Here is a 23,421-nt window from a genome sequence, read left to right on the forward strand (position 1 = left end):
ACCAGACATCATAATCAACACGGATGGTATCAGACGTCTCTAATTATAAAGTCTTTAATAGTGCTGGAATTATAATCACATATGCAATTTAATATTTTGATTCAAATCTATTTGAAATGCCATCTTCTGGGAAGACGAAGGAAAAAAATAGGAATAGGAAATGAAATTTAATATAATCTGAATTAATCACGCCGTGTTTGATCTAAGGGTGTTATTAGAAGTCCGCGCTGTACATTATTACCGGTCCCACTTACACCGGCAGGGTGAAATAAACAGCGCTGACAGGTTTAGTACTGCAAAGCCTGACTACTCCTGCATGACCTCAATGTGCTATTGCTCAGGGAATATGAGAAATGCTACAGTGCCAGTGCCAGCCTGCAGAAGCCATCCCATAATACTTAGATCCGGCGATGTCCACACTGCAAAGGACGCTGAGCCGAACAAACCTGAGCGTGCAGACGCGAGACGACGGAGAATGTGAATCTGAGTGCATGGTGCGGAGACAAACACCCCTGCCCGGTCCACTCTCAGGTACAGAGAGATGACGTACGGTATGAGAGAGAGAGACAGAACAAGCGAAGCGTGGAGGCACAATAAAGCAGAAAGCACTTAAATCGAACGCAGTTGTGTGGATTTTCTAAGCCAAACAGGTATTCTGGCCTGTGTATAATTCACCCCACAGATGAAGGTTTTTACTGCTTGCTTGCCGCGTTCCGGACAGTAAAGATCAGTAAATCTGTCAGACAGAGCAAACCTCATTTCTGCCCTGTAATCTCATTTGCCTTCTATCCGGTGGCACCGGAAATCCGCCGTCGTCGCCCCTGCAGCCGCCTGAATTCAGCTCACAGTGAATCATGCACCCCAAAAAGAAGCTTCCTCTTTTTTTTTTGTTATATGTGCTATCGGGAAACGGTTTAAGTCGGTTATCTGGGAATGTTTTAAGGGCCTAATGGAGTCCTTATCTTCACTTTGCAGTTGGAAAACGAAATTATGTGTGGCAGTAAACGTTGTGCGGTGGCGGGAGGGCAGATTTACATGCCGTATCTGTGCTGGAGCGGGAGAGAAAATGACCACATGCTGGATGCCTAATGGGCAGCTGGGCGTTTTGTTGAATTAACAATATTTTGTTAATACATTTTATATCATTTAATAGAAATGACTAAGAGACTTCAGAATCCAACTGAAGGTTTTATTTGAGGTGTATTTTTATTGCCATATTGGAAAACTGAACAGAACACAACATGATTTAAAAAATGGTGCATTTTGGAAGCATAGATCTTAAACCGGGGCGGCACGGTGGCTCGGCAGGTAGCACTGTCGCCTCACAGCAAGAAGGTCCTGGGTTCGATCCCCAGGCTGCGCGGTCCTGGTCTTTTCTGTGCGAAGTTTGCATGTTCTCCCCATGTCTGCGCGAGTTTCCTCCGGGCGCTCTGGTTTCCTCCCACTGTCCAAAAACATGCAGTCAGGTTTATTGGAGACACTGAATTGCCCTATGTGTGTGTGTCTTGAGTTCAACCTTGAGTTGAGTTTAAGGGAAACGTTGAGTTTAAGGGTACAAATTTCTCGATGAAGGGTGTTGAGTTTCAAACTTTATGATTAGATTCCTTGTAATCTCTGTAATCTTTACAGTTTTAATCAACAATAAAACATTAAATATCTTTTCTTTGTGGTGTTTAGATATCTGTAGGATTGTGTGTCAGTCGCTGTTTCAATTTGCTGTTTTATCGACTGTTCAAACTTTTTTTCTTTTTTTCTTAATTAGGTTTGTAACGTCAAGAATATAGCGAGCATATAATATCACAAAAAAATCAACCCTCCTATTATCACTGAGATCAATTTCAATTCCATTCAGTGTTAAGCGCCTCTAAATAAAGGACTGACATCAATTTTCTTGCTCAGTGACTTCTTCTAATTTAATAAGGGCATCTGGGTAAAGATAAAAGCTAACATGAGATGTTTTCAGTGTCCTGCACACACCTTGTACACATCAGTGTTTTAAGGGTCATTTTGACTCAAGGCAGTTTTTATTTATACTAAAACCATAAGAAATATTATTTTACACAATTTAAAGAATGCCTTTATTTGTCATGTATACAGATAATAGTGTACAGTACTAATAAATTCTTTCTTCACGTATCCCAGCGTGTTTGGAAGCCAGGGTCAGAGCACAGGGTCTGATATTGTACGATGCCACGTAACTGACAGGGTTAAGGGCCTTGCTCAAGGGCCCAACAGTGGCTGCGTAACAGAGCCTGGATTTGAACCGACAGTCTTCTGATTGTTAGCCGAAAGCTCTACCTACTAGGCCACCACTGTCCCCTTTTTGTTTTGGTGGCTGTGCTATTGAGGTCACTGTGACATGCAGTGACACAGTGACAACCTGACAGTGGTGGGGCTTGAACCAGTGACCTTTTGATTACTAGTCCAGTTTCTTAAACGCTAGGCTACAACACCATAGCAATTGGTAGCGATAGACGGACAGACAGTCAGATAGACAGATAGAGAGACAGATAGATAGATAGACAGACAGAGACAGACAGACAGACAGACAGATAGGTATATAGATAGACAGTCAGATAGATAGATAGATAGATAGATAGATAGATAGATAGATAGATAGATAGATAGATAGATAGATAGATAGATAGATAGATAGATAGACAGACAGACAGACAGGTAGGCAGACAGATAGATAGATGGCCGATTTAAATGGACTTTTTCAGCATTATCAGATGCTTTTTATCCAAAGTGACATACAGTTGTGACAGAATACAATCTAAGCAACTGAGGGTTTTGGGCCTTACTCAAGGACTCAACAGTGTCAACCTGGCAGTGGGGGGGGCTTAAACCAACAACCTTCTGATTACTAGTCCAGTACCTTAACCACTAGGCTACAACTGCCGGTTTAGAAGGAAAAAGCAGAAATACATTTCCGAGAGCTCTAAAGTCCCAATTTTCTTTCTGAAACTCCAGCCTGTCATTAAGGCGCGAGGCTGAGAGAGATTTAAGCCGAATAAATACTCCCAAAGCAATTGCTCTCAAGAATGGATGAAGATAATTACAGCTGGTATTTGTCGAGACAAAGCAGGAGTGTGTTAGGTTTGTAATATGACTGCAGGCGTCTCGAACATGACAAGTCTATTTAAGTAAATGCTGCGAATTCAACAGGAACAGCTCATTATTGTTTAGCATTTGCGTCGCGGCTGTAGAGGCTCTCCATGGCGCCGAGAGAGCGCGAGAAAGCCCGGGAAAAAGAGCAGACTGGTGTGTGGGTGGTATTCTGTGGCGAAATCTCGTGTACTTTACGTTCTACTTCGGGCTGAATTTCGGAAATTATTTGTTGGTAGTTTTGTTTGAATTTTGAATGTAAAACTAAGCTAAGGCAAGATTAGTGCATTGTAGGTGCAGTTTTCTCGCCTGTATTTATTAGCATTTAAACAGATTTTGGTGGCTGTATTATTATTATTATTTCTTTATGCATTTTCTCCCCCCGTAGTCAATTGTGCCCAGTCGACCGGTGGCAGAGCTGTGATTTGAACCGGGGAGTTCAGAATCCAGATTAACATTGTATACAGGGGAACAGTCATGCTGGAACAGGAACGGTCCTTCCCCAGCCTGTTGCCACAAGAAAAGAAGATTAAAGATTATCACGGTGGCTAAGTGGGTAGCACTGTCGCCTCACAGCAAGAAGGTCCTGGGTTCGATCCCCAGGCGGGGCGGTCTGGGTCCTTTCTGTGTGGAGTTTGCATGTCCTCGCCGTGTCTGCGTGGGTTTCCCCCGGGAGCTCCGGTTTCCTCCCACAGTCCAAAAACATGCAGTCAGGTTAATTGGAGACACTGAATTGCCCTATTTTTGTGGGTGGAATGGTGGCTCGATGGGTAACACTGCTGCCTCACAGCAAGAAGGTCCTGGGTTTGATTTCCAGGTATGGCGGTCCGGGTCCTTTCTGTGTGGAGTTTGCATGTTCTCCCCGTGTCTGTGTGGGTTTTCTTACTACAGTCCAAAGACGTGCAAGTGAGGTTGAGTGGAGATACTAAAGCGCCCCTAGGTATGAGTGTGTGTGTGTGTGTGTGTGTGTGTGGAGGTGAGTGATGAACTGGTGACCTGTCCAGTGTGTTTCCCATCTTTCACCCAATAAATCAGACCCTGAAAAATGAATAAATGAATGAATATTCGGTTGTATACATGTGTTATTAGCAAATATGCCTAATACACCTGAACTTAATAATTAGGTGTCTACACACCTTTGATCATATAGTGTTGCAGAGCGCTTCTTATTATCTGATAGATCAGGGCTACACTGAAAGATCAGGGCTAATTACAGTCTTTATACTTCCGCGTACAAAAGGCTTGTGCATTGTTAAAGCTCAAACTAGTGATCGCCAGGCAACAAGGTGAATACTTTACTCTTTATCTATAACTAAAGTCCCAACATTCAGGAGCTACTGTATTGAAATTGGGGAAAATAATACAATGAAGGACTACGTTGGGGAAAAAGTCGTCACATGAGGCGTTTGCTAAGAAAACAAAACAAAACAACGCATTGACAATTTTCCCGGAGTGTTGGGATGTTGGATGGGTCTCATTAGGCTGAGGTATCAGGATTCACCTGCAGCGGCTGCTATCTGGTGCATTACACCAAACCATGCTCCTAATTATGTAAGCTGGGAATTGGATTCATGTAGATATCACATCTAATCAATGTGATGCTCTAGTTAGAGAAATCTCATTTCCTAGGCAACAGCCTTATCAGCGGCTTGAATTATTAACGTCGGCTGAAGTTAATGGTTTAGTCCTGTGATCCTAGAAAACACAAACCAAAAATAATAAATAAATAAATAAATAAATAAATAAAAGTCCTTTTCTAGTTGGTGCGTCACTGTAAAGTCTTTCTGGCCGGTCGAGGTGTTTTATCTTTTATCTTCCAGTCGTCTCGTCCTCTTTCATAATTCTTATTTATCTGCGTCCTTCCTAACAGGCAGGAAAGCGTCGATCTGCCTCTCAGACTTTATTAGTGTAAAGATCCCTAGATAGAGTCAATTCTGCTTACCGGGGCTGAACGGAATGAAGTGTGACTCATTTCCAAAGCCTCGGAGAGCTCCGCCGGCTCGTTTATAGACCTTAATGCATAGCATGCGCATAATAGCTTATATGAAGTCATTATCTCAAGGTTTTATAATTAAACTAATTGTTTTCATTTCAAATCAGGCAGTGTGTAATGCGTAGATCTGAAATAGCTGTATATTACTGTTAATCAACAGAGGTGGGTAATAACATGGTACATTTACATACGTTTACACTCATGAGTACACTCATAAAAAATGATTTTATTTCCTGAGGGTTTACATTTCATGCTAATGATTATATTCTACCTGTAGCTGTTGTAGCTATTGTTAATATACACTAATGAGGCAAAACATTATGATATTGACAATAACATTATCTAATATTGTGTTGATCCCCATTTTGCTGCCAAAACAGCCCTGACCCGTCGAGGCATGGACTCCACTAGACCCCTGAATGTGTGCTGTGGTATCTGGCACCAAGATGTTAGCAGCAGATCCTTTAACTCCTGTAAGTTGTGAGGTGGGGCCTCCATGGATCTGACTCGTTTGTCCAGCACATCCCACAGATGCTCGATTGGATTGAGATCTGGGAAATTTGGAGGCCAAGTCAACACCTCAAACTCATTGTTGTGCTCCTTAAACCGTTCCTGAAGCATTTCAGCTTTGTGTCAGGGCGCATCATCCTGCTGAAAGAGTACACTGCCATCAGGGAACACCGTTTCCATGAAAGGGTGAACATGGTCTGTAACAATGCTTAGGTAGGTGCTATGTGTCAAAGTAACATCCACATGGATGGTATGACTCAAGGTTTCCCAGCAGAACATTGCCCAAAGCATCACACTGCCTCCGCCGGCTCGCCTTCTTCCCATAGTGCATCCTGGTGCCATGTGTTCCCCAGGTAAGCGATGCACACGCACCTGGCCGTCCACGTGATGTAAAAGAAAACGTGATTCATCAGACCAGGCCACCTTCTTCCATTGCTCCGTGGTCCAGTTCCGATGCTCACGTGCCCATTGATGTTGTATAATCTCACTTTCTAAGCCATTTTTTCTCTTGTTCAGCATAAAGAGAATGCACAAATTCTACAAATAGTTAAAACTTTTCCAGAACTTTTTACTATGTCTAAGCACAGTGCGTTTCACCACGCATAATAGCAGCAGTCCAAATAATAAAAAGCCCTAATTACAGAACAGCAAAGACGTCGATTCGGATGCAGCTTAAATTTTCAGACCATACCAAGCTTGCTAAAAAACTAGATAAACTGTTCTGTAATTTTCCCAGTGGAGGAGGAAGAAAAACATCAACATGGTCGATTCAGCAAAAATAAAATCTCAGAGGAGAAGTGTAAATGCTGGAATTAGCTGCAGCTCAAGTCTGAGTTGGATTTAAATTATGTATATTATGTAATAAAAATGTATATTAAAATTAAAATGCCTGCAGTACTGACCTGTCTATTTTTAAAACATAATGAAGAATGTCATATGCAATAATGTTGCATTATGTTATATGTCTTGCTTTATGAAGCACAATATAAGACAATGCAACCCAGACTATTAAGCAACTGAAGTGTCATTATCAAACACGAATGGGGGATAAACATGTACACTTGTGTTCTAAGCTCATTTAGAAGTCGGACTTGATCATAATAATAATAAGTATATATATATATATATATACTGTATATACTCTCTTGTTTTACTCAAGTGGAGCAGAGTAAATGTCGAACCCTTTGGACAGAGTTATTATTATGTTAGATATTATGAGAGTTATTAACAGCCCAGGTCAGTGACGAGTCCAGCAGCATTATTATTATTATTTGTGAAAGTCACGGTCACGTCTTCTTCAGAGTGTCTATCTGCTCTCGACTAACAGCTTCTCTTTCACATCACTCAAACCCGTCTGTTGTAACTGACAGAGATATGAGTGATCACACATTTCTCTGGGTGTGTGTGTGTGTGTGTGTGTGTGTGTGTGTGTGTGTGTGTGTGTGTGTGTGTGTGTGTGTGTATGTGAGAGAGAGCTCTAGAGATGTTTGCCACATGATGAACGGAAAGTGGATGCTGACATGAGGTTATGTATTCCAGCAAAACCATGTACGTATATAATAAATACAGGGTGGCATGGTTGCTTGGTGGGTAGCACTGCCACCTCACAGCAAGAAGGTCTTGGGTTCAATTCCCAGGTGGAACGGTCTGGGGGTTTTTTCTGTGTGGAGTTTGCATGTTCTCCCCGTGTCTGTGTTGGTTTCCTCCCACAGTCCAAAGATGTGCAAATGAGGTGAATTGGAGATACAAAATTTTCCATGACTGTGTTTGACATTAAAAACTTGAACTAAGTAATAGTTCCCCCCACATTACAATAGGGTTCACAAAACCTGGGAGAAATACATTTATTTATTGATTAGGATTTTTAACGTCATGTTTTACACACTTTGCCGAAATTCATGACAGGACAGGCAGTTACTGCTTACACAAGATTCTTCAATTCAAGTTTAATGTCAAACACAGTCATGGAAAATTTTGTATCTCCAATTCACCTCACTTGCACATCTATGGACTGTGGGACAAAACCCACACAGACACGGGGAGAACATGCAAACTCCACACAGAAAAAACTCGGACTGGGGATGGAACCCAGAACCTTCTTGCTGTGAGGTGACAGTGCAACCCACTGAGCCACCCCGAATAATAAATCAGTGCATTCACAAATACTAATAATACCACATTTTATAAATAATTAATGTGGAGCCATAATATTTTAAAAGGGTTTAAAACTGCCATCCTAGTCTTGCTGTTACAATAAAATGTTCCGCCCTGTTTCCCACTCTCATAAAGCAGCTCTTATAATGTTTTATGACATACTGTGATAGCTAAACTCCAATGTCAGTGATAACTTACTGTACTACATACAGTACGCCAAAACATCACGTCCTATATCCTTCATTATTATCCATACAAACCACATTACATTCTCTTTAAAGTGATGTGACTGGTTTTCTCTGGTACCCAGTAAAAAAAAACAGTCTTGGTAGAGAAACACCATATGGTGTGGATGAAAAGTCCCACTGGAGTTTGGAACCAGTAAGGGCTGAATCAGCTATGCTCCATTTATTCCACATATGCCACCAGTCAAGGGTGCATAGGTAACTCCAGAGTAATCTGATGGAGTACAGGTAAAATTCTCTACAGATTTCATGCAAACGTTTGCAGTTCTTAAACTGAGTTTTAAATGGTTTTAAAAATGATCAAGCTAGCTTCAGAGCCGTTGTTTTATTTTCCTGTGTCATTTCCAGTGCCCATCCTACCCTACTTTCTTTATTCCAGCCATTTATTTGTTCAGATGTGTTTTTTTTTTAATATATTCCAGCCATTCTAGCTTGTTTGTCTTTCCATCAGTCAGCATTTTTTCCCTTTTTACATTTCCTATACTTTTATTTCTATGTTTGTTTTATTTCCTTTTTTCAGGCATTTATTTACTAAGTCTCTTATGCACCAGTGGTATTAAAGAGTGCTTTAATATGGACGGTGGTAGCCTAGTGGGTAGAGTTTTGGCTTAGCTGGAAGATTGTCGGTTGTTAGTTCAAATTCAGGCTCTGCTATGCAGCCACTGTTGGGCTCTTGAGCAAGGCCTTTAACCTGATCTCTGACCCTAAGCTGGGATATGAACAAAAATATTTTTATTGTACTGTACATGCGTATCTGTATATACGACAAATAAAGGCATTCTTCCTTATATGGCCAAGTATAATTATGATTACTGGGTTTCGTTGTTTCAGCCACACCCATTACTATCAGGTGTATAAAATCAGTTTTACAGAATACATTGGGCGGCACGGTGGCTAAGTGGGTAGCACTGTCACCTCACAGCAAGAAGGTCCTGGGTTCGATCCCCAGGCGGGGCAGTCCAGGTCCTTTTGGTGTGGAGTTTGCATTTTTCCCCCCATGTCCACGTGGGTTTCCTCCGGGTGCTCCAGTTTCCTCCAACAGTTTAAAGACGTGCAAGTGAGGTGAATTGGAGATACTAAATTGTCCAAGGCTGTGTTCGATATAACCTTGTGAACTGATGAACCTTGTGTAATGAGTAACTACCGTTTCTGTCATGAATGTAACCAAAGTAAACAAATACATGGTTTTAAAGAACACCAGCAACCAACTCAGAAACCTGACCTTAACCATGTTGAATCCTTGTGAGATATTGTAGATTGTATAGATCACTTATTGTGAGCTATGCCTTCTTAAACAACATTAGATGCTTCAAATGAACACTGTCCAAAAACCTGCAGAAAACCTTTCAAGATATGTGACTTCTGTACCCGCATAGGGTGACAACTTTATATTTATGGTTGTGGTTTTGAAACGGAAGGTACAACAAGCTCATAGTCAGGAGACCTCATGCCACTGGTCATTAATTTTAGTATTTAGTGTATAACACCTATAATGCCTTTAATATATCTGACATTCATAGCAGAGTGAATGTTCAGTCTCCCAAGCTCTAAGAAAACGAGTTTTGCACAGATATTCAGAAATTCTCATTTTCACTCTGAGCAATTAGAGCCAAAACAGCTTAAATGTGAACATCCATAAATAAAGCTGGTTGTGAAATGTAGCCTCTCACATCTACCAAACCTATTAAATGTGTTTATGAGCTTGATAAAATAGTTGACAAGTTGACTTAACAGTATGTAAAGACATGAGAGAATTCTTAATAAATCTGTATGAAATATATACAGTTATCTGTTGGTATCATGTCTAAGCCTTTGGTGGATTCTCCTCTTCTACCCAAAGATGGGTCATGGTTTAACAAATTGTGCCACCCCTCATGAGAGAAGTCAGCCAAATCAAAATATATCATGTGAAATATGTCTTAATTTTTATATTGCATGTGACTTTGCACTATTATCAAACCTGTGTAAGGTATTTTTAAGCAGGTGACTTTTTTCAGTACTTCTGCATGAGTATGAAACAGTTTGTCCCTCATACAAAGTGCACTTGTGAGGTGCATTTAGAATACAACCAGGGTCGCGTTTAAACCTCTGGGTCTTTTGCCCTCGCATTTGATAATCTGGTCAGATTTAATAACATGAAGTTTAAAAGTTATCTCAGTAATCAGAGAGGATGAGAGTTTTCTGAAAGTCCCACACGGACACACACAGAGCCACCAGCACAGGGACTGGGATGTGGGATGCGGGATGCAGGCTGCGCATACACGCAGTGTTAATCCTGTGAGGTGGAAGCGTGTGCGCTATAGCTTTGCACTGCGCAGGGATTTTCTCAGGTTGCTGAAGGATTCTGGATTAATCCCGGACTCTAATGGCTCCCTAACACGGTTCCTGTGGGTAAATGTGTGTGTCCGGGCACTGAAGCGGTACTGAGGCAGGCTGTGGTTGGAAAACATGCCGGCTGAGTGTGCGTGGAGGCGGCTTGTGTCTCTGAGTCTCAGGTTGCTGCTCGTTATTCCCGCAGGTCTGCCGGTCCGGAGTCAGGTGGAAGCACAGTCCGATAACACAGTCATGGACAACATCACCGTCCAGCAAGGACAGACCGTCCATCTCAGGTAAATAACTGCTCTTTATTACTTAACACGCAGGTCTGTGTCTTGTGTCTGTCCCTGATCTGTTTTGGAGCTGCTTGGATGGTGTTTGACAGTGAGTGTTAAATAAACAGTTTAGGGGAGAATGTGTTCGACTCTCAGAGTCATTTGAAATCAGTGCTGGACAGTTTGGTTTCTTCAGGTAGTACTGTACAAGTATATCTTAACTTTATTTAGTAGTATAGTAATAGTTTAAGCTTAAATTGAAGTTGTGAATGCGCTGGTGCTAACAAAACCCAACACCAGTTTATTTACATTTATGTTTTCTGGTCTGCCTGTGGAGAAAAGTTACAGTCTGTTATTGCTGCTGACATAACCAACGTTATGTTCAGACCACATTTTAGTTACTGCCTCTTTAACCTTGTGTTTACCTGTCTGGAACATTCTGGCACTTCATATTTTGTGTATCAATATATATTTATATACACTTCACAATAAACAATATCTGTTTAGTACCTCTGTTCATATGTCTCCTCAATTTTTATTTCATTCATTTTGGTCACTCATGCACTAATCATAATGTATGTAAATTCTCTCTCTCTAGCTACTGCATTGGCTCTGTACTTATACTTTGAACAATGATAATAAAGTTGAATCTACTATATGTAATATTTTGACATTTGAGTTAGTTGTATATTGAAAAGGATTCTAGTTTTGTTTGCTGTGTAGTTAAACTGTTTATAGCTTAGCCAGGGAAGTTGTCTTTATTAATAAAAGCCATATATGTTTAAATGACATATGGTTAAGTTTAGTATCAGTTTAATGTGACTAACAGAACAGTAATCATAGCAGTTAACACCAGACATGGGCTGTATTTACATTTTATTATAACACATATATGAATATATGAATTAACTCATTGATTTTACAATCAAAATTCATTCTGTATACATGTATTTACGATGCTAATAAATTAATGTATTTATTTATTTATTTTCTGTAGTATAAACAGAGCTTTCATTACATATAGGCTTTATTTTTTACAGTTTTGAGTAGATAAATACATTTTTCCCAAACATTTAATGTTAGTGATTGAAATGGGCTGATATAATTTAATTTAAGTTATTATAATTTAATAAAAGTTCATATAAATTAAACAAAAAAAAATTCTAATTTTTCTGTCAAAATGGGTCAAACTGTTGATAGACAGCATGGTAATAGAAAAACACCTGAACCATCATCCAAAATCACATTAAATAATATGTGGGTAGTATTTATTCATCCCTCAATTCATACCTGTCTTCTTATTACTGAGAAACACCCACCTTGCATGATGCTGCCTTCATCATGTTTCACTGTAGGGATGGTATAACCCAGGTGTTGTGTAGCTCCTGCTGTTCTTTCCAAAGCGTTTAATTTTCATTTCATCCGACCAGATCCTGCCATTTAGTAAACTCCAAGCCGGCTGTCTGAGGCCTTTTACTCAACAGTGGTTTCCATCTTGACACTCTTCCATAAAAACCTGATTTATAAAGTACTGCAGAGATTTTTGTCTGTTAAACCATTTCCAAATTACTTCACATGACTTTTGGAGCTTTTTTAAAGTGACCATTGACAGCCAACTTCAAGAAGATTCAGTGTTGTGCTGAGCATTTTTCATTTTAACATTATTGAGTCCACTGTGGTACTGGGAACACTTAAAGCCATATATATTGTTTTTATATACTCGCCCTTGGAGTTCCATAGAGAGTCTGCTGATCCACATGGATTGTTTTTTTGGGCTCCCAGGTGTGGGCCTGACAGAAATCTTCAATCAATTCAAGTTGCAACAGGTGGATTATTTAATTTCTAGACACATCTCAAAAATAATTAAAGCGATCAGGATGCACCTGATTACAATTTGAAGTGCCGTAGCGAAGCGTCTGAATGCTTTTGTAAAGAAAAGATTCCAGTGGTTGAATTTAAATTAGTTTAGCAAAACTCTAAAAATGTGTATTTATTTTTTCATTATGGGTGAATAAATGTAGACTGATGGTAAAAATGTCTTTAAAATCAACAAACTGTCACACAAGTGTGCAAAACATCAGGGGGTCTGAATACTTTCTGAATCTACTGTAGGGTTTTATACAAATGGTTTATCACTGTATTGTAAAAGTAAGATAGTAAAATGTTAATAAAAATTTATTAAATATAAATTAACATTAAGTGAAATTTAAACTTTTTTTATTGAATCTTAGTGTCTGAACATGCAGCACAGCTTAAAGAATAAGCACTTTACATATATCGCTTGTAAAAATGACATAAAAACTGGCAAATTATTCACATTAAGGACTTTCCTAGCATTGAAACATTTCACATCATTCAGCTCCAACGGTATTTTACCAGACACGCTGGAGTAAAGGTTTTATTATATAGCTTCAAATGTCTGCATACCATCTAGGTGGATCATGCTTTTTCATTACAATAATGCATCTTCAATTAAAAAGAAAAAAAACCCACTTCATTAAAGACATATCTGATCAGGAGACTCATCTCAATAAGTTTCCACCAATTTCTGACAACGTGTCTGTCCTTTTATTTGTTGTTCTGTTAGAGACATTGCCGTAAGTTGGCCTCTTTGCGTCACCGCTGTCATAGACAATTAAGTACCTAACAATTTCAGACCGAGGTCCTGCTCCAGAGTTCCTTCATCTGCTGCGGGTCATTAGAAATGCAGCGTCATGATGGTTCTGTGCAGCCTATTATAAGGCTGTCAACTTCATAATCATATGCAATTACTGTACTGCAGTATGGAAAAAAAATGTTAGATTGTGACCTTTTAGTTCAGACATGATTTCAGTTCAGATATTTTCCACTTATTCATCACATTACGTATGCGTGTATATGTTATGTATGTATAGATAGATAGATAGATAGATAGATAGATAGATAGATAGATAGATAGATAGATAGATAGATAGATAGATAGATAGATAGATAGATAGATAGATAGATAGATAGATAGATTCAGAAAGATTATAATAGAACCACTCTGCCAGAATATCCATTTAGAATGGATTGTGGTTTAGCCTTTGTGAGGTAGGATTTGCCTGCACTATCACCAAGCTCACTTGTCCTAATCAGGGTTGTGTGGGGGGTGCTGGAGCCTATCCCAGCTTTCAGTTGACATAAGGCACACAGACACACCCTGGACAGGGTGCCAGTCCATCACAGGGCAGACATACACACAAACACATTCACAAATCTCTAAAGGCTAGATTTGTATCTCCAATTACCTTAACTGCACGTCTTTGGACTGTGGGAGGAAACCAGAGCTCCCAGAGGAAACCCACTCAGGCAACGGGAGAACATTAAAATTCCACACTTGCTGTTAGGCGACAGTGCTACCCACCGAGCCGCCGTGCCGCCCCCAAGCTCACTCAGGTTTAGAATATTATTTTACGTATGCCAAAAAAATGGGGCTAGGCCTGAAATTACTGTTATAGTGCAATACTTGAACAAAATGTGAACGATCAAGGGTTTAAAAAAGCAACAGGTGTGTGAGGGGAATGAGAACAGAACAATTCTATTTTTTATTTTTATTTTTGACCTTTCGGCTATATATTTTTATATGGTCAGTGACAGAGTGCCAACAAGCTGACCTTAAAACTTGCGGTTGATCTTATTGTCAGCATTAAGGTCCCCTTGCAAACAGTTCGACAGCCTTAAAGTCATTTTCCTGTGGGGCCATATTGAATAGTTCACTCACTCACTCACTTAGAAAAGCCTCTTATCCTAATCAGGGTTGCGGGGGTGCTGGAGCCTGTCCCAGCTCTCAATGGGTGCGAGGCACACAGACACACCCTGGACAATAATTAATAGTTGTGTTCCTTATTTCATCAGCAATATGTGTTTTTATCTCTGCTTACAATCATTCACTCTGTATGCACAGGCCTATGCTTTATATTCACACGATGAATAAAGAAATCAAACATAAGTTCTTGGAAAACAGATCATCTAGAGAGGAGCTTGAGGAAAATGCTTTTTGCTTTCTAGGACTTATCGCGCACAAGTGAGAGCATGCATCAGAGAAAAGAGACTGCTTTGTTCCAAGCAAGAAGCTGAATTATTTATGATGTTGTCTCTTCACCTCTGGACCGACTCTTATTCACAGTGGAATTCAAGACCACAAATAAAGACTGTCAAGCGTCAACGAGGGGAATAAAGCACACGGAACGCCTTCAGAAGTCTGAAAGGGGTTAAATAAACAAATAACCCGCGTGGCAGGGCTGTTCCATCTCAGTTTAATTGTGTGATCCTAAAAGCATCATCCCATCAGATAAGCCATTAAAAAAATTTGCTTCTCATTAAGCAGCTGTAAAAGTTAAAACGAGGTGCAATTTATCTTCGTAAGTGCAGCAGCGCCGACCTAAAGCTCCCAGCGCAGGTCTTCCGCCGGCAATTTCCTCTCAAAGTCATCCTTCTGGGTCTCCACATCAGATGAAATCTGTGAGAAAACCGCTTAGAGTTATTCCGATGGCTTAGGAGATACTTAAACAAACAGCTGAGAAAAAGAGCATCCTCTGTCTAGTTTCAAGAGAATACCTAACTCACCTAACTCTCCTAACTCTCTTTGTTCTTTCTGATTGCATCTCCCTGCAGTCACTCGTCCCTCCCATGTTGACACCTAATATATCTGCCGTCCTTATCTGTGAGTTTCAAGGCCCACAGACTAAATCAAATCCATGCAATTTCCCCTCAGAGTGTACCTCTGAGCCGCAGAAGCCCCTGCACACCCGTGTAATATTGGATGTGTTCTGTTCATCTTTAATGAGAGACACGGTTCAGGTTCGCCTGTTAGATGAAGTGCTAACTAGTTGACTTTACACATACTCCTTAGAGCTGGAATATGTGTAAAAAAATGCAATGCCCGTCCACAGACCCTGTGCAATGAAATAAATAAAAATAATAGGCCTACTCAATTACTATAACTAGGACCCTAACTAGGGCAAGTCGTAGCCTATTGGTTAAGGTTCTGGACTAGTAATCAGAAGGTTGCTGGTTCAAGCCCCACCACTGCCAGGTTGCTGCTGTTAGGCCCTTGAGCAAGGCCCTTAAACCTCAGTTGCTCAGACTCAATGAACTCAATTCGTAATTCGTAACATACTACAACACAGAAAACTTTGTTACACTAACTTAATTGCTGTAGATTGCTAGAGACGCCTCATATTGCATATTGTGCCTCATGTTTCATACACTACACAAATGAAAAATGTTAAATCACTAAACACACAAAACTTAAGGTTTGAATCTCACAGCAAATTGCGGTCGTGAATTAGACGGGGCCTTAACTTTAAACAACACATCCTTTTGATTTGAATGAGATTTTTACACTCTGTCGTTTAAGTTTTCTGACCATTTAAACATACACACTTCCCTCTGAAATCAGTGAAAAAACTTTCTTCAGAGCCGCCATGAAATTCAGGAACATTAACACAGGTGTAACGTCGTTACCAATTAGATTTTTGAGATCAGGACATGTGGAGCGTTTTAGACCGGTTATATGTAATAGCGACACCCAGTGTCCAAACTAAGAATGACTTTTTTTAGACCTTAGACCTGTGGGCCAACTTTCAGTTAATTTCCAAATAGTGTGGATGTTGTAGCCTAGTGGTTAAGGTACTGGACTAGTAATCAGAAGGTCGCTGGATCAAGCCTCACCACTGCAAGGTTGTCGCTGTTGGGCCCTTGAGCAAGGCCCTTAACCCTCAATTGCTTAGATAATATATACTGTCACAGTACTGTAAGTTGCTTTGGATAAAGGTGTCTACCTTAAATCTCCTAATAGTTGGGTCATATGTTTATTCAGCTAGATTTCCTTGATTTGTCTGGTCGCCATGTATTCAAAAGTTATGCAGTATATTTAGAAAGTATTCAGACCCCTAGAGTGGATTCGAATCCCAGGTGCTGTCAGCCGGTCGGACATCTACATACAGACATGATTGGTCATGTCTGAGAGAGGAAATAGGAAGGGATAGCCAAGGCCTTGCAAAGATTTGCATCCTGTTTGGGGTGTGTTACTATGTGTTATTACGCCCTGTGATTCAGGGGAAACCGGACCTGCTGCAACCCTGACCGGGATGGATAAATAGTAATGTTTACCACAGTCTACCACTTCAACTCTGGAATGTAAACAGAACGCCATGCATCAATTATACGCAGAAGTATCTGAAGGTTCTCTGGACCCAGGCTCATCCCAGATGGACCAGAAGAAAGTAGAAATGAGTGTGCAGACGAGTCCACGTTTAAATTGTTTTTTGGGAAAAAAAGAAGTGCCAAAGATGTGAAAATGACAGTTATCAGACTGTTATCAGTGAACGGCTCCAAAGCAAACATCTGGCATGGTATGCCCTGGCATCAGTGCCCACAGTATTGGAAACTTGCATGTGTCTGAAGGTATTATTAGGAAGACGTAGTAAAGATAATTACATACATGGGTATTTAATTGGGTTAGTTACTTAAATTGGTTAGTAATAATAACTTTATCCTTTAATATTTAATGTAGTATTGTAGTATTAGTATAAAATCCTCATCATATCACGTAACACTGAAATATAAAAAGTGTCAGTATGATGTAGATTATATTAAACTGACCAGTAGATTGTTTAATTGCTGTAATCTCTGTCTTCTCTCTTCATTTTTTAGTAGTTTTATATATTAATGTATGATTAGTGAATAATTATAGACATGATGAGTAAACCATATGGCAAACATTGGTTAACCTAAGAAAGAAAATTGCTTGATCGACATGCAGTTAGAATTAGTGCCACCCACTTAATTATATTTATATTTATAATAATGCTGTGCTTGGAGTGATCTTGTAGGCGGTAGGATTGTGCAGAACCCCGACAGGGGATTTTGAACAATCTGTGCGTGTTTAATCTGCTGATTTATTAAGGTTGTGTGTTAATGAGTGACTGTTTTTTTTTTCAGGCAGTTCAGCAGCCCCTTGCAATAGAGCCACTTAATGCAGATCAACAAATGGTTTTCATTTAATGCCAAGTTCACACTACACGACTTTCTGATTTGCCGGGTCGCTGTACAGTTCACACTACACGACTGAATCTTTTGCACTCGGGAGTCTTTCAGTCGGTGTGTATTTCACACTACACGACTGATCGGTGATAGGGGGTTTCACACTACACGACCTATCACCAACTGGAATCGCAGGCGAGCTTCTCTGCTCTCACAAATATCGTTTTGTTACGAAAACACACGCGAGATGTGACGAAAGGTTTAATGATACCACGTCCTAAAATGCACAAGTAGCGAAGTTTGTGCACGTAAAAACAAAGAGAAAAAAAAAATGAAACTTATTGGATTTGGCTTGGGTTGTTGTGTAGTGAGTTGGAGGTTAATAAATATTTTTGCAATGCAACGTTGGTGTTTTGTAGAGAACGATAAGGTCAGAAATACTGTAAAACTTGTGTGTAACATCTGTGTATTATGATATAAACTATATTAAGCCCCTGTACAGCCTTTTACACTCCTCCCCTGCATTTCTTCTCATGCTGTATCTTGCGTTCTCATTGGCTGTTCGACATAGCACTCATTGCCAGTCGGGAAACACCCATTCAGATATCTGACATGCTAGATATCTCGATCCGGTCGCCGAGCCCTCGGTGAGCCGCTCGGATCGAGTTGTTGAACAGTTCACACTTAGCGATTAAGAGCTGAGTTTCGATCGCCGAGCGAACGCCGAGTTGCTCCCGAGCCGGCAAATCTAGCGCCGACCAGTCGCCGAGCGAAAATCAGGGCAAAAATCGTGTAGTGTGAACCAGGCATAACATTATGACATTATGACCACCTTCCTAATATTGTGTTGGTCTCCCTTTTGCTGCCCTATACACAACAAACTGTGATGCTCTGTGTATTCTGACACCTTTCTATCAGAACCAGCATTAACTTCTTCAGCAATTTGAGCTACAGTAGCTCGTCTGTTGGCTCCCCACGTGCATCAATGAGCCTTGGCCGCCCATGACCCTGTCGCCGGTTTACCACTGTTCCTTGCTTGGACCACTTTAGATAGATACTTTTAACACAACAACTTTGAGAATAAAATGTTCACTTGCTGCCTAATATATCCCACCCACTAACAGGTGCCGTGATGAAGAGATAATCAGTGTTATTCACTTCACCTGTCAGTGGTCATAATGTTATGCCTGATTGGTGTAAGAGTCTGGAGAAATGTGCTAAATGTGCATGACCTTTGAGCCCTCAGATGTCAATAAATATAGCCACATGGGGAAGTACTTCAGAATACCGTTGTCACTTAGCACAGTCTACCACTTCAACTCTTTGATGCAAACTGAAAGCCATACAATTATCTGCAATTTCTTCTAGTTCTCTTGGCCCGGCTCCTCTCAGATGGACCAGAAGACACTGAGTAGTCAGGCGAGTCCACATTTCAGTTGTTTTTGGGGAAAAAGAAGTCAGGTTCTTGGTCCTAAAGATACAAAATGGACCATCCATAACATCGACTGTTGTCAGTGCACAACTCAAAAGCAAACATCTGGCATGGGATGGCCTGGCATCAGTGCCCACGGCATTGGCAACTTGCATTTGTGTGAAGGTAGCATTGGGGAGATGGAGTAAAGATAGTAAAATACATTATATAGGTTAGTAATATCACAATTGAGATCTTCTGACTGTTTTATTTAACATAAATTTATCATTTAACATTTAATGTTCACATCACAGCTGCTTTCTAACTCTGTGACCAAGCAAAGTGCTTTTAGTATATGTACAACTTGCATAATGAGCTACAGCTTTAGTGAACTAAATGCTAATATGAGATGCAAATTCAGACTGGCTATGTGTTTGTTTGTATATCTAGCCGTCTGCTTTCATATTTAGTGTATTAATTTAGGTAAGTGTTCATATTCAAAATAAAAGATGAAAAGCTGACTGGAAAACAGTACAGGGGTTAAAAATAGAAAGAAAAAAAAGATAAGCACGCTAGCTTTGGGTTAATCTGAATTGCGCTGAGCATATGCCCTACATTCCCATCAGGCTCTTTGTTCATGACTGTAATCCCTCACCTCTCAGGGATTAGCAGAGGAAATGGGCTTTCACCAATCTGTGTTCCAGCAAGCGTGCACAGAAATTCACACAGAAAAAATGGTTTATTTCTCTTATAGCTGGCATAATTGAAAACTCTGGCTGGACTTGTTATTAGGATGGAAAATATTGACAAACCACTCGTCAGATGATGAGTGCTTATATTAGCAATCGAGTTCAAACAACAAAGCAAATTACCGCCAGCGACAAGACAATAAACTTGTCGGTTCAAATCCAGGCTCTGCTATGCAGCCACTGTTGGGCCCTTGAGCAGGGGCCGTAACCCTTTCTGCACCAGGGGCGCCGTACAATAGCTGACCCGGCGCTCTGACCCCAGCTTCCAAACAAGCTGGGATATGAGGGACATGTGTGTATGAATATACACCGATTAGCCATAACATTAAAACCACCTCCTGGTTTCTACACACACACTGTATATTTTATCAGCCCCACTTACCATATAGAAGCACTTTGTAGTACTACAATTACTGACTGTAGTCCATCTGTTTCTCTACATACCTTTTTAACCTGTTTTCACCCTGTTCTTTAATGCTCAGGACCCCCACAGGACCACCACAGAGCAGCTATAATTTGGGTGGTGGATCATTCTCAGCACTGCAGTGACACTGACATGGTGGTGGTGTGTTAGTGTGTGTTGTGCTGGTATGAGTGGATCAGACACAGCAGTGCTGCTGGAGTTTTTAAATACCGTGTCCACTCACTGTCCACTCTATTTGACACTCGTACCTAGTTGGTCCACCTTGTAGATGTAAAGTCAGAGACGATTGCTCATCTATTGCTGCTGTTTGAGTTGGTCATCTTCTAGACCTTCATCAGTGGTCACAGGACGCTGCCCACGGGCCGCTGTTAGCTGGATATTTTTGGTTGGTGGACTATTCTCAGTCCAGCAGTGACAGTGAGGTGTTTAAAACCTCCAGCAGCGCTGCTGTGTCTGATCCACTCATACTGATACAACACACACTAACACACCACCACAATGTCAGTGTCACTGCAGTGCTGAGAATGATCCACCACCTAAATAATACCTGCTCTGTGGTGGTCCTGTGGGGGTCCTGACCATTGAAGAACAGGGTGAAAACAGGTTTAAAAAGTATATAGAGAAATAGATGCACTACAGTCAGTAATTGTAGAACAACAAAGTGCTTCTATATGGTAAGTGGAGCTAATAAAATTGACAGTGAGTGTAGAAACAAGGAGGTGGTCATAATGTTATGCCTAATCGGTGTATGACAAATAAAGGCATTTTTCTTTTTTTTCTTCTTAAGTGTTTGTTAGAATTTGATCCCTCCCCCCAACCCCACTTTCTTTTTTGGGAGAATCTGTGTGTGCATTAATAAAATAGTTATGGTACCCGGGCACAGTCTCACGCTGACTGCCCTGAACTAAACGTCTATGGTACACTGCGTTTAACACGCAGCGTTCTCACACTGAGCAGAAGGACATGGGGAGTAAATGACTGCACTGATTGGGAGGACTGTGGGAAGTTTTATTACTCCATTAAGCAGCCATCCAACGTTTCGTCAGTCAAACAGCCCCGTTCTCCACCCCGCCGCGCACTCCTCACCCTTCAATATTCAGGCTAATCAATGTTAGCCACAGATATGGGCCATCAACACTGGACTGTGGACAGCGTGCTGAATGAGCAGCCTCCCGCGGCTCGGCTATTTATAGACCCGTCTGGACGCCATTTGTTGCCGGACGTGAAGTAATTTACAAAAGGAGTCGCTCGGTGCTCTGGGGAGGACCTCCATTGTTTAAACAGGGAGAGTGCTGGTAATGTGTCTGACATGAAGCAATCAGACGGTGTTTGGGCATTATGAGCTTTAGCTAAGCCACATTTAGCATTGAAGGGGAAGAGCTGGGAAGAGGACTGGAGCCTTCAGTCTTTTAGAGGCTAAACATTCGTAACACTATTTATAAAGAAGGTTTTATAAAGAAATGCATTTTGAGACTGTATTACACACTTTCTGTGGCTTTACTCTGCAAATTATTATTTATTTGGGCCTAATTTGGCATATATTTAAATTTTTATAGAGCTGTGCCAATAAATGTAATATTATTACTATTATTATTTGTCCAGATATATAAATACAATAGACGTGGGTGACAAATGAAATTAAAATTTACAGACTTTTATCCCTGGAACTGTACTAGATGGATGGATGGATATGGATGAATGGATGGGTGAATGGATGGGTGGATGGATGGATGGATGGATGGGTGAATGGATGGATGGCTGGCTGGATGGATGGATGAATGGATGGGTGAATGAATGGGTGAATGGATGGATGAATGGATATGGATGAATGGATATGGATGAATGGATGGGTGAATGAATGGATGAATGGATATGGATGAATGGATATGGATGAATGGATGGGTGAATGAATGGGTGAATGGATGGATGGATGGATATGTATGAATGGATGGGTGAATGAATGGGTGAATGGATGGATGGATGGATATGGATGAATGGATGGGTGAATGAATGGGTGAATGGATGGATGGATGGATGGGTGAATGGATGGGTGAATGGATGGGTGAATGGATGGATGGATGGGTGAATGGATGGATGGATGGGTGAATGGATGGGTGAATGGATGGATGGATGGGTGAATGGATGGGTGAATGGATGGGTGAATGGATGGATGGATGGATGGGTGAATGGATGGGTGGATGGATGGATGGATGGATGGGTGAATGGATGGGTGAATGGATGGATGGATGGATATGGATGAATGGATGGGTGGATGGATATGGATGAATGGATGGGTGAATGGATGGATGGATGGATGGGTGAATGGATGGATGGATATGGATGAATGGATGGATGAATGGATGGGTGAATGAATGGATGGATGGATGGAAATGGATGAATGGATATGGATGAATGGATAGGTGAATGGATGGATGGGTGAATGGATGGATGAATGGATGGATATGGATGGATGGATGGGTGAATGGATGGATATGGATGGATGGATGGGTGAATGGATGCGTGAATGGATGGGTGAATGGATGGATGGATGGATGGGTGAATGGATGGATAGATGGATGGGTGAATGGATGGATGGATGGATGGGTGAATGGATGGATGGATGGATGGATATGGGTGGATGGATGGATATGGGTGAATGGATGAATATAGGTGGATGGATGGATGGATGGGTGAATGGATGGATGGATGGATGGATGGATGGATGGACGATTGCTTTATTGATCCCAAAGAAAATTAAAGACTCAGTAGCATTATACAGCAATGAAGGTACAGAACAAACACAACAACCAAGATTGAACATAAACTTTATATATATTGGATAACTTCAGCAATATATTGGATAATTGTAGCAAATCCAACACCACAATAAAAACATCTGTATGGAGACATTTACATTTTCAGTATTTAGTAGATGCTTTTATCCAAAGCGACTCACAGTACTGTGACAGTATACTGTCTAAGCAATTGAGGGTGGCAGCCTGGCAGTGGTGGGGGTTGAACCAGCGACCTTTTGATTATTAGTCCAGTATCTTAACAGCTAGGTTATAACTGCCCTATATCAAGACATTCAAGTCATATACACAGTCTCTACAGTGCAGTTATTAATAAAGAAACCTTAAAAAGTTTTAAATGATTAAAAAGTTTAAAAACAGCCATTGCTGCTAAATATGGTGCAGCTAGTTATCAAGTCAAGGTCACAATTACACC

The 23,421-nt window shown here is 40.7% G+C and overlaps 1 protein-coding gene across 5 annotated transcripts in view; it reads left to right on the forward strand.

The window, feature by feature from the left end:
* The window catches only part of ntm (neurotrimin), a 377,150-nt gene that overhangs the window by 258,354 nt on the left and 95,375 nt on the right, over positions 1 to 23,421 (forward strand). For 4 of the 5 annotated variants that reach the window (XM_063013665.1, XM_063013660.1, XM_063013661.1 and 1 more), the window contains exon 1: positions 10,406 to 10,619. In XM_063013665.1, coding sequence (XP_062869735.1) covers positions 10,459 to 10,619 — 161 coding nt within the window. In that variant the 5' untranslated portion in view covers positions 10,406 to 10,458. Of the gene's footprint in view, positions 1 to 10,405; positions 10,620 to 23,421 lie in introns of those variants that run through there. The other variant, XM_063013663.1, reaches the window with a different exon arrangement.

This window comes from Trichomycterus rosablanca, chromosome 18, assembly GCF_030014385.1.
Source record: "Trichomycterus rosablanca isolate fTriRos1 chromosome 18, fTriRos1.hap1, whole genome shotgun sequence".
Classification (NCBI taxonomy): domain Eukaryota; kingdom Metazoa; phylum Chordata; class Actinopteri; order Siluriformes; family Trichomycteridae; genus Trichomycterus; species Trichomycterus rosablanca.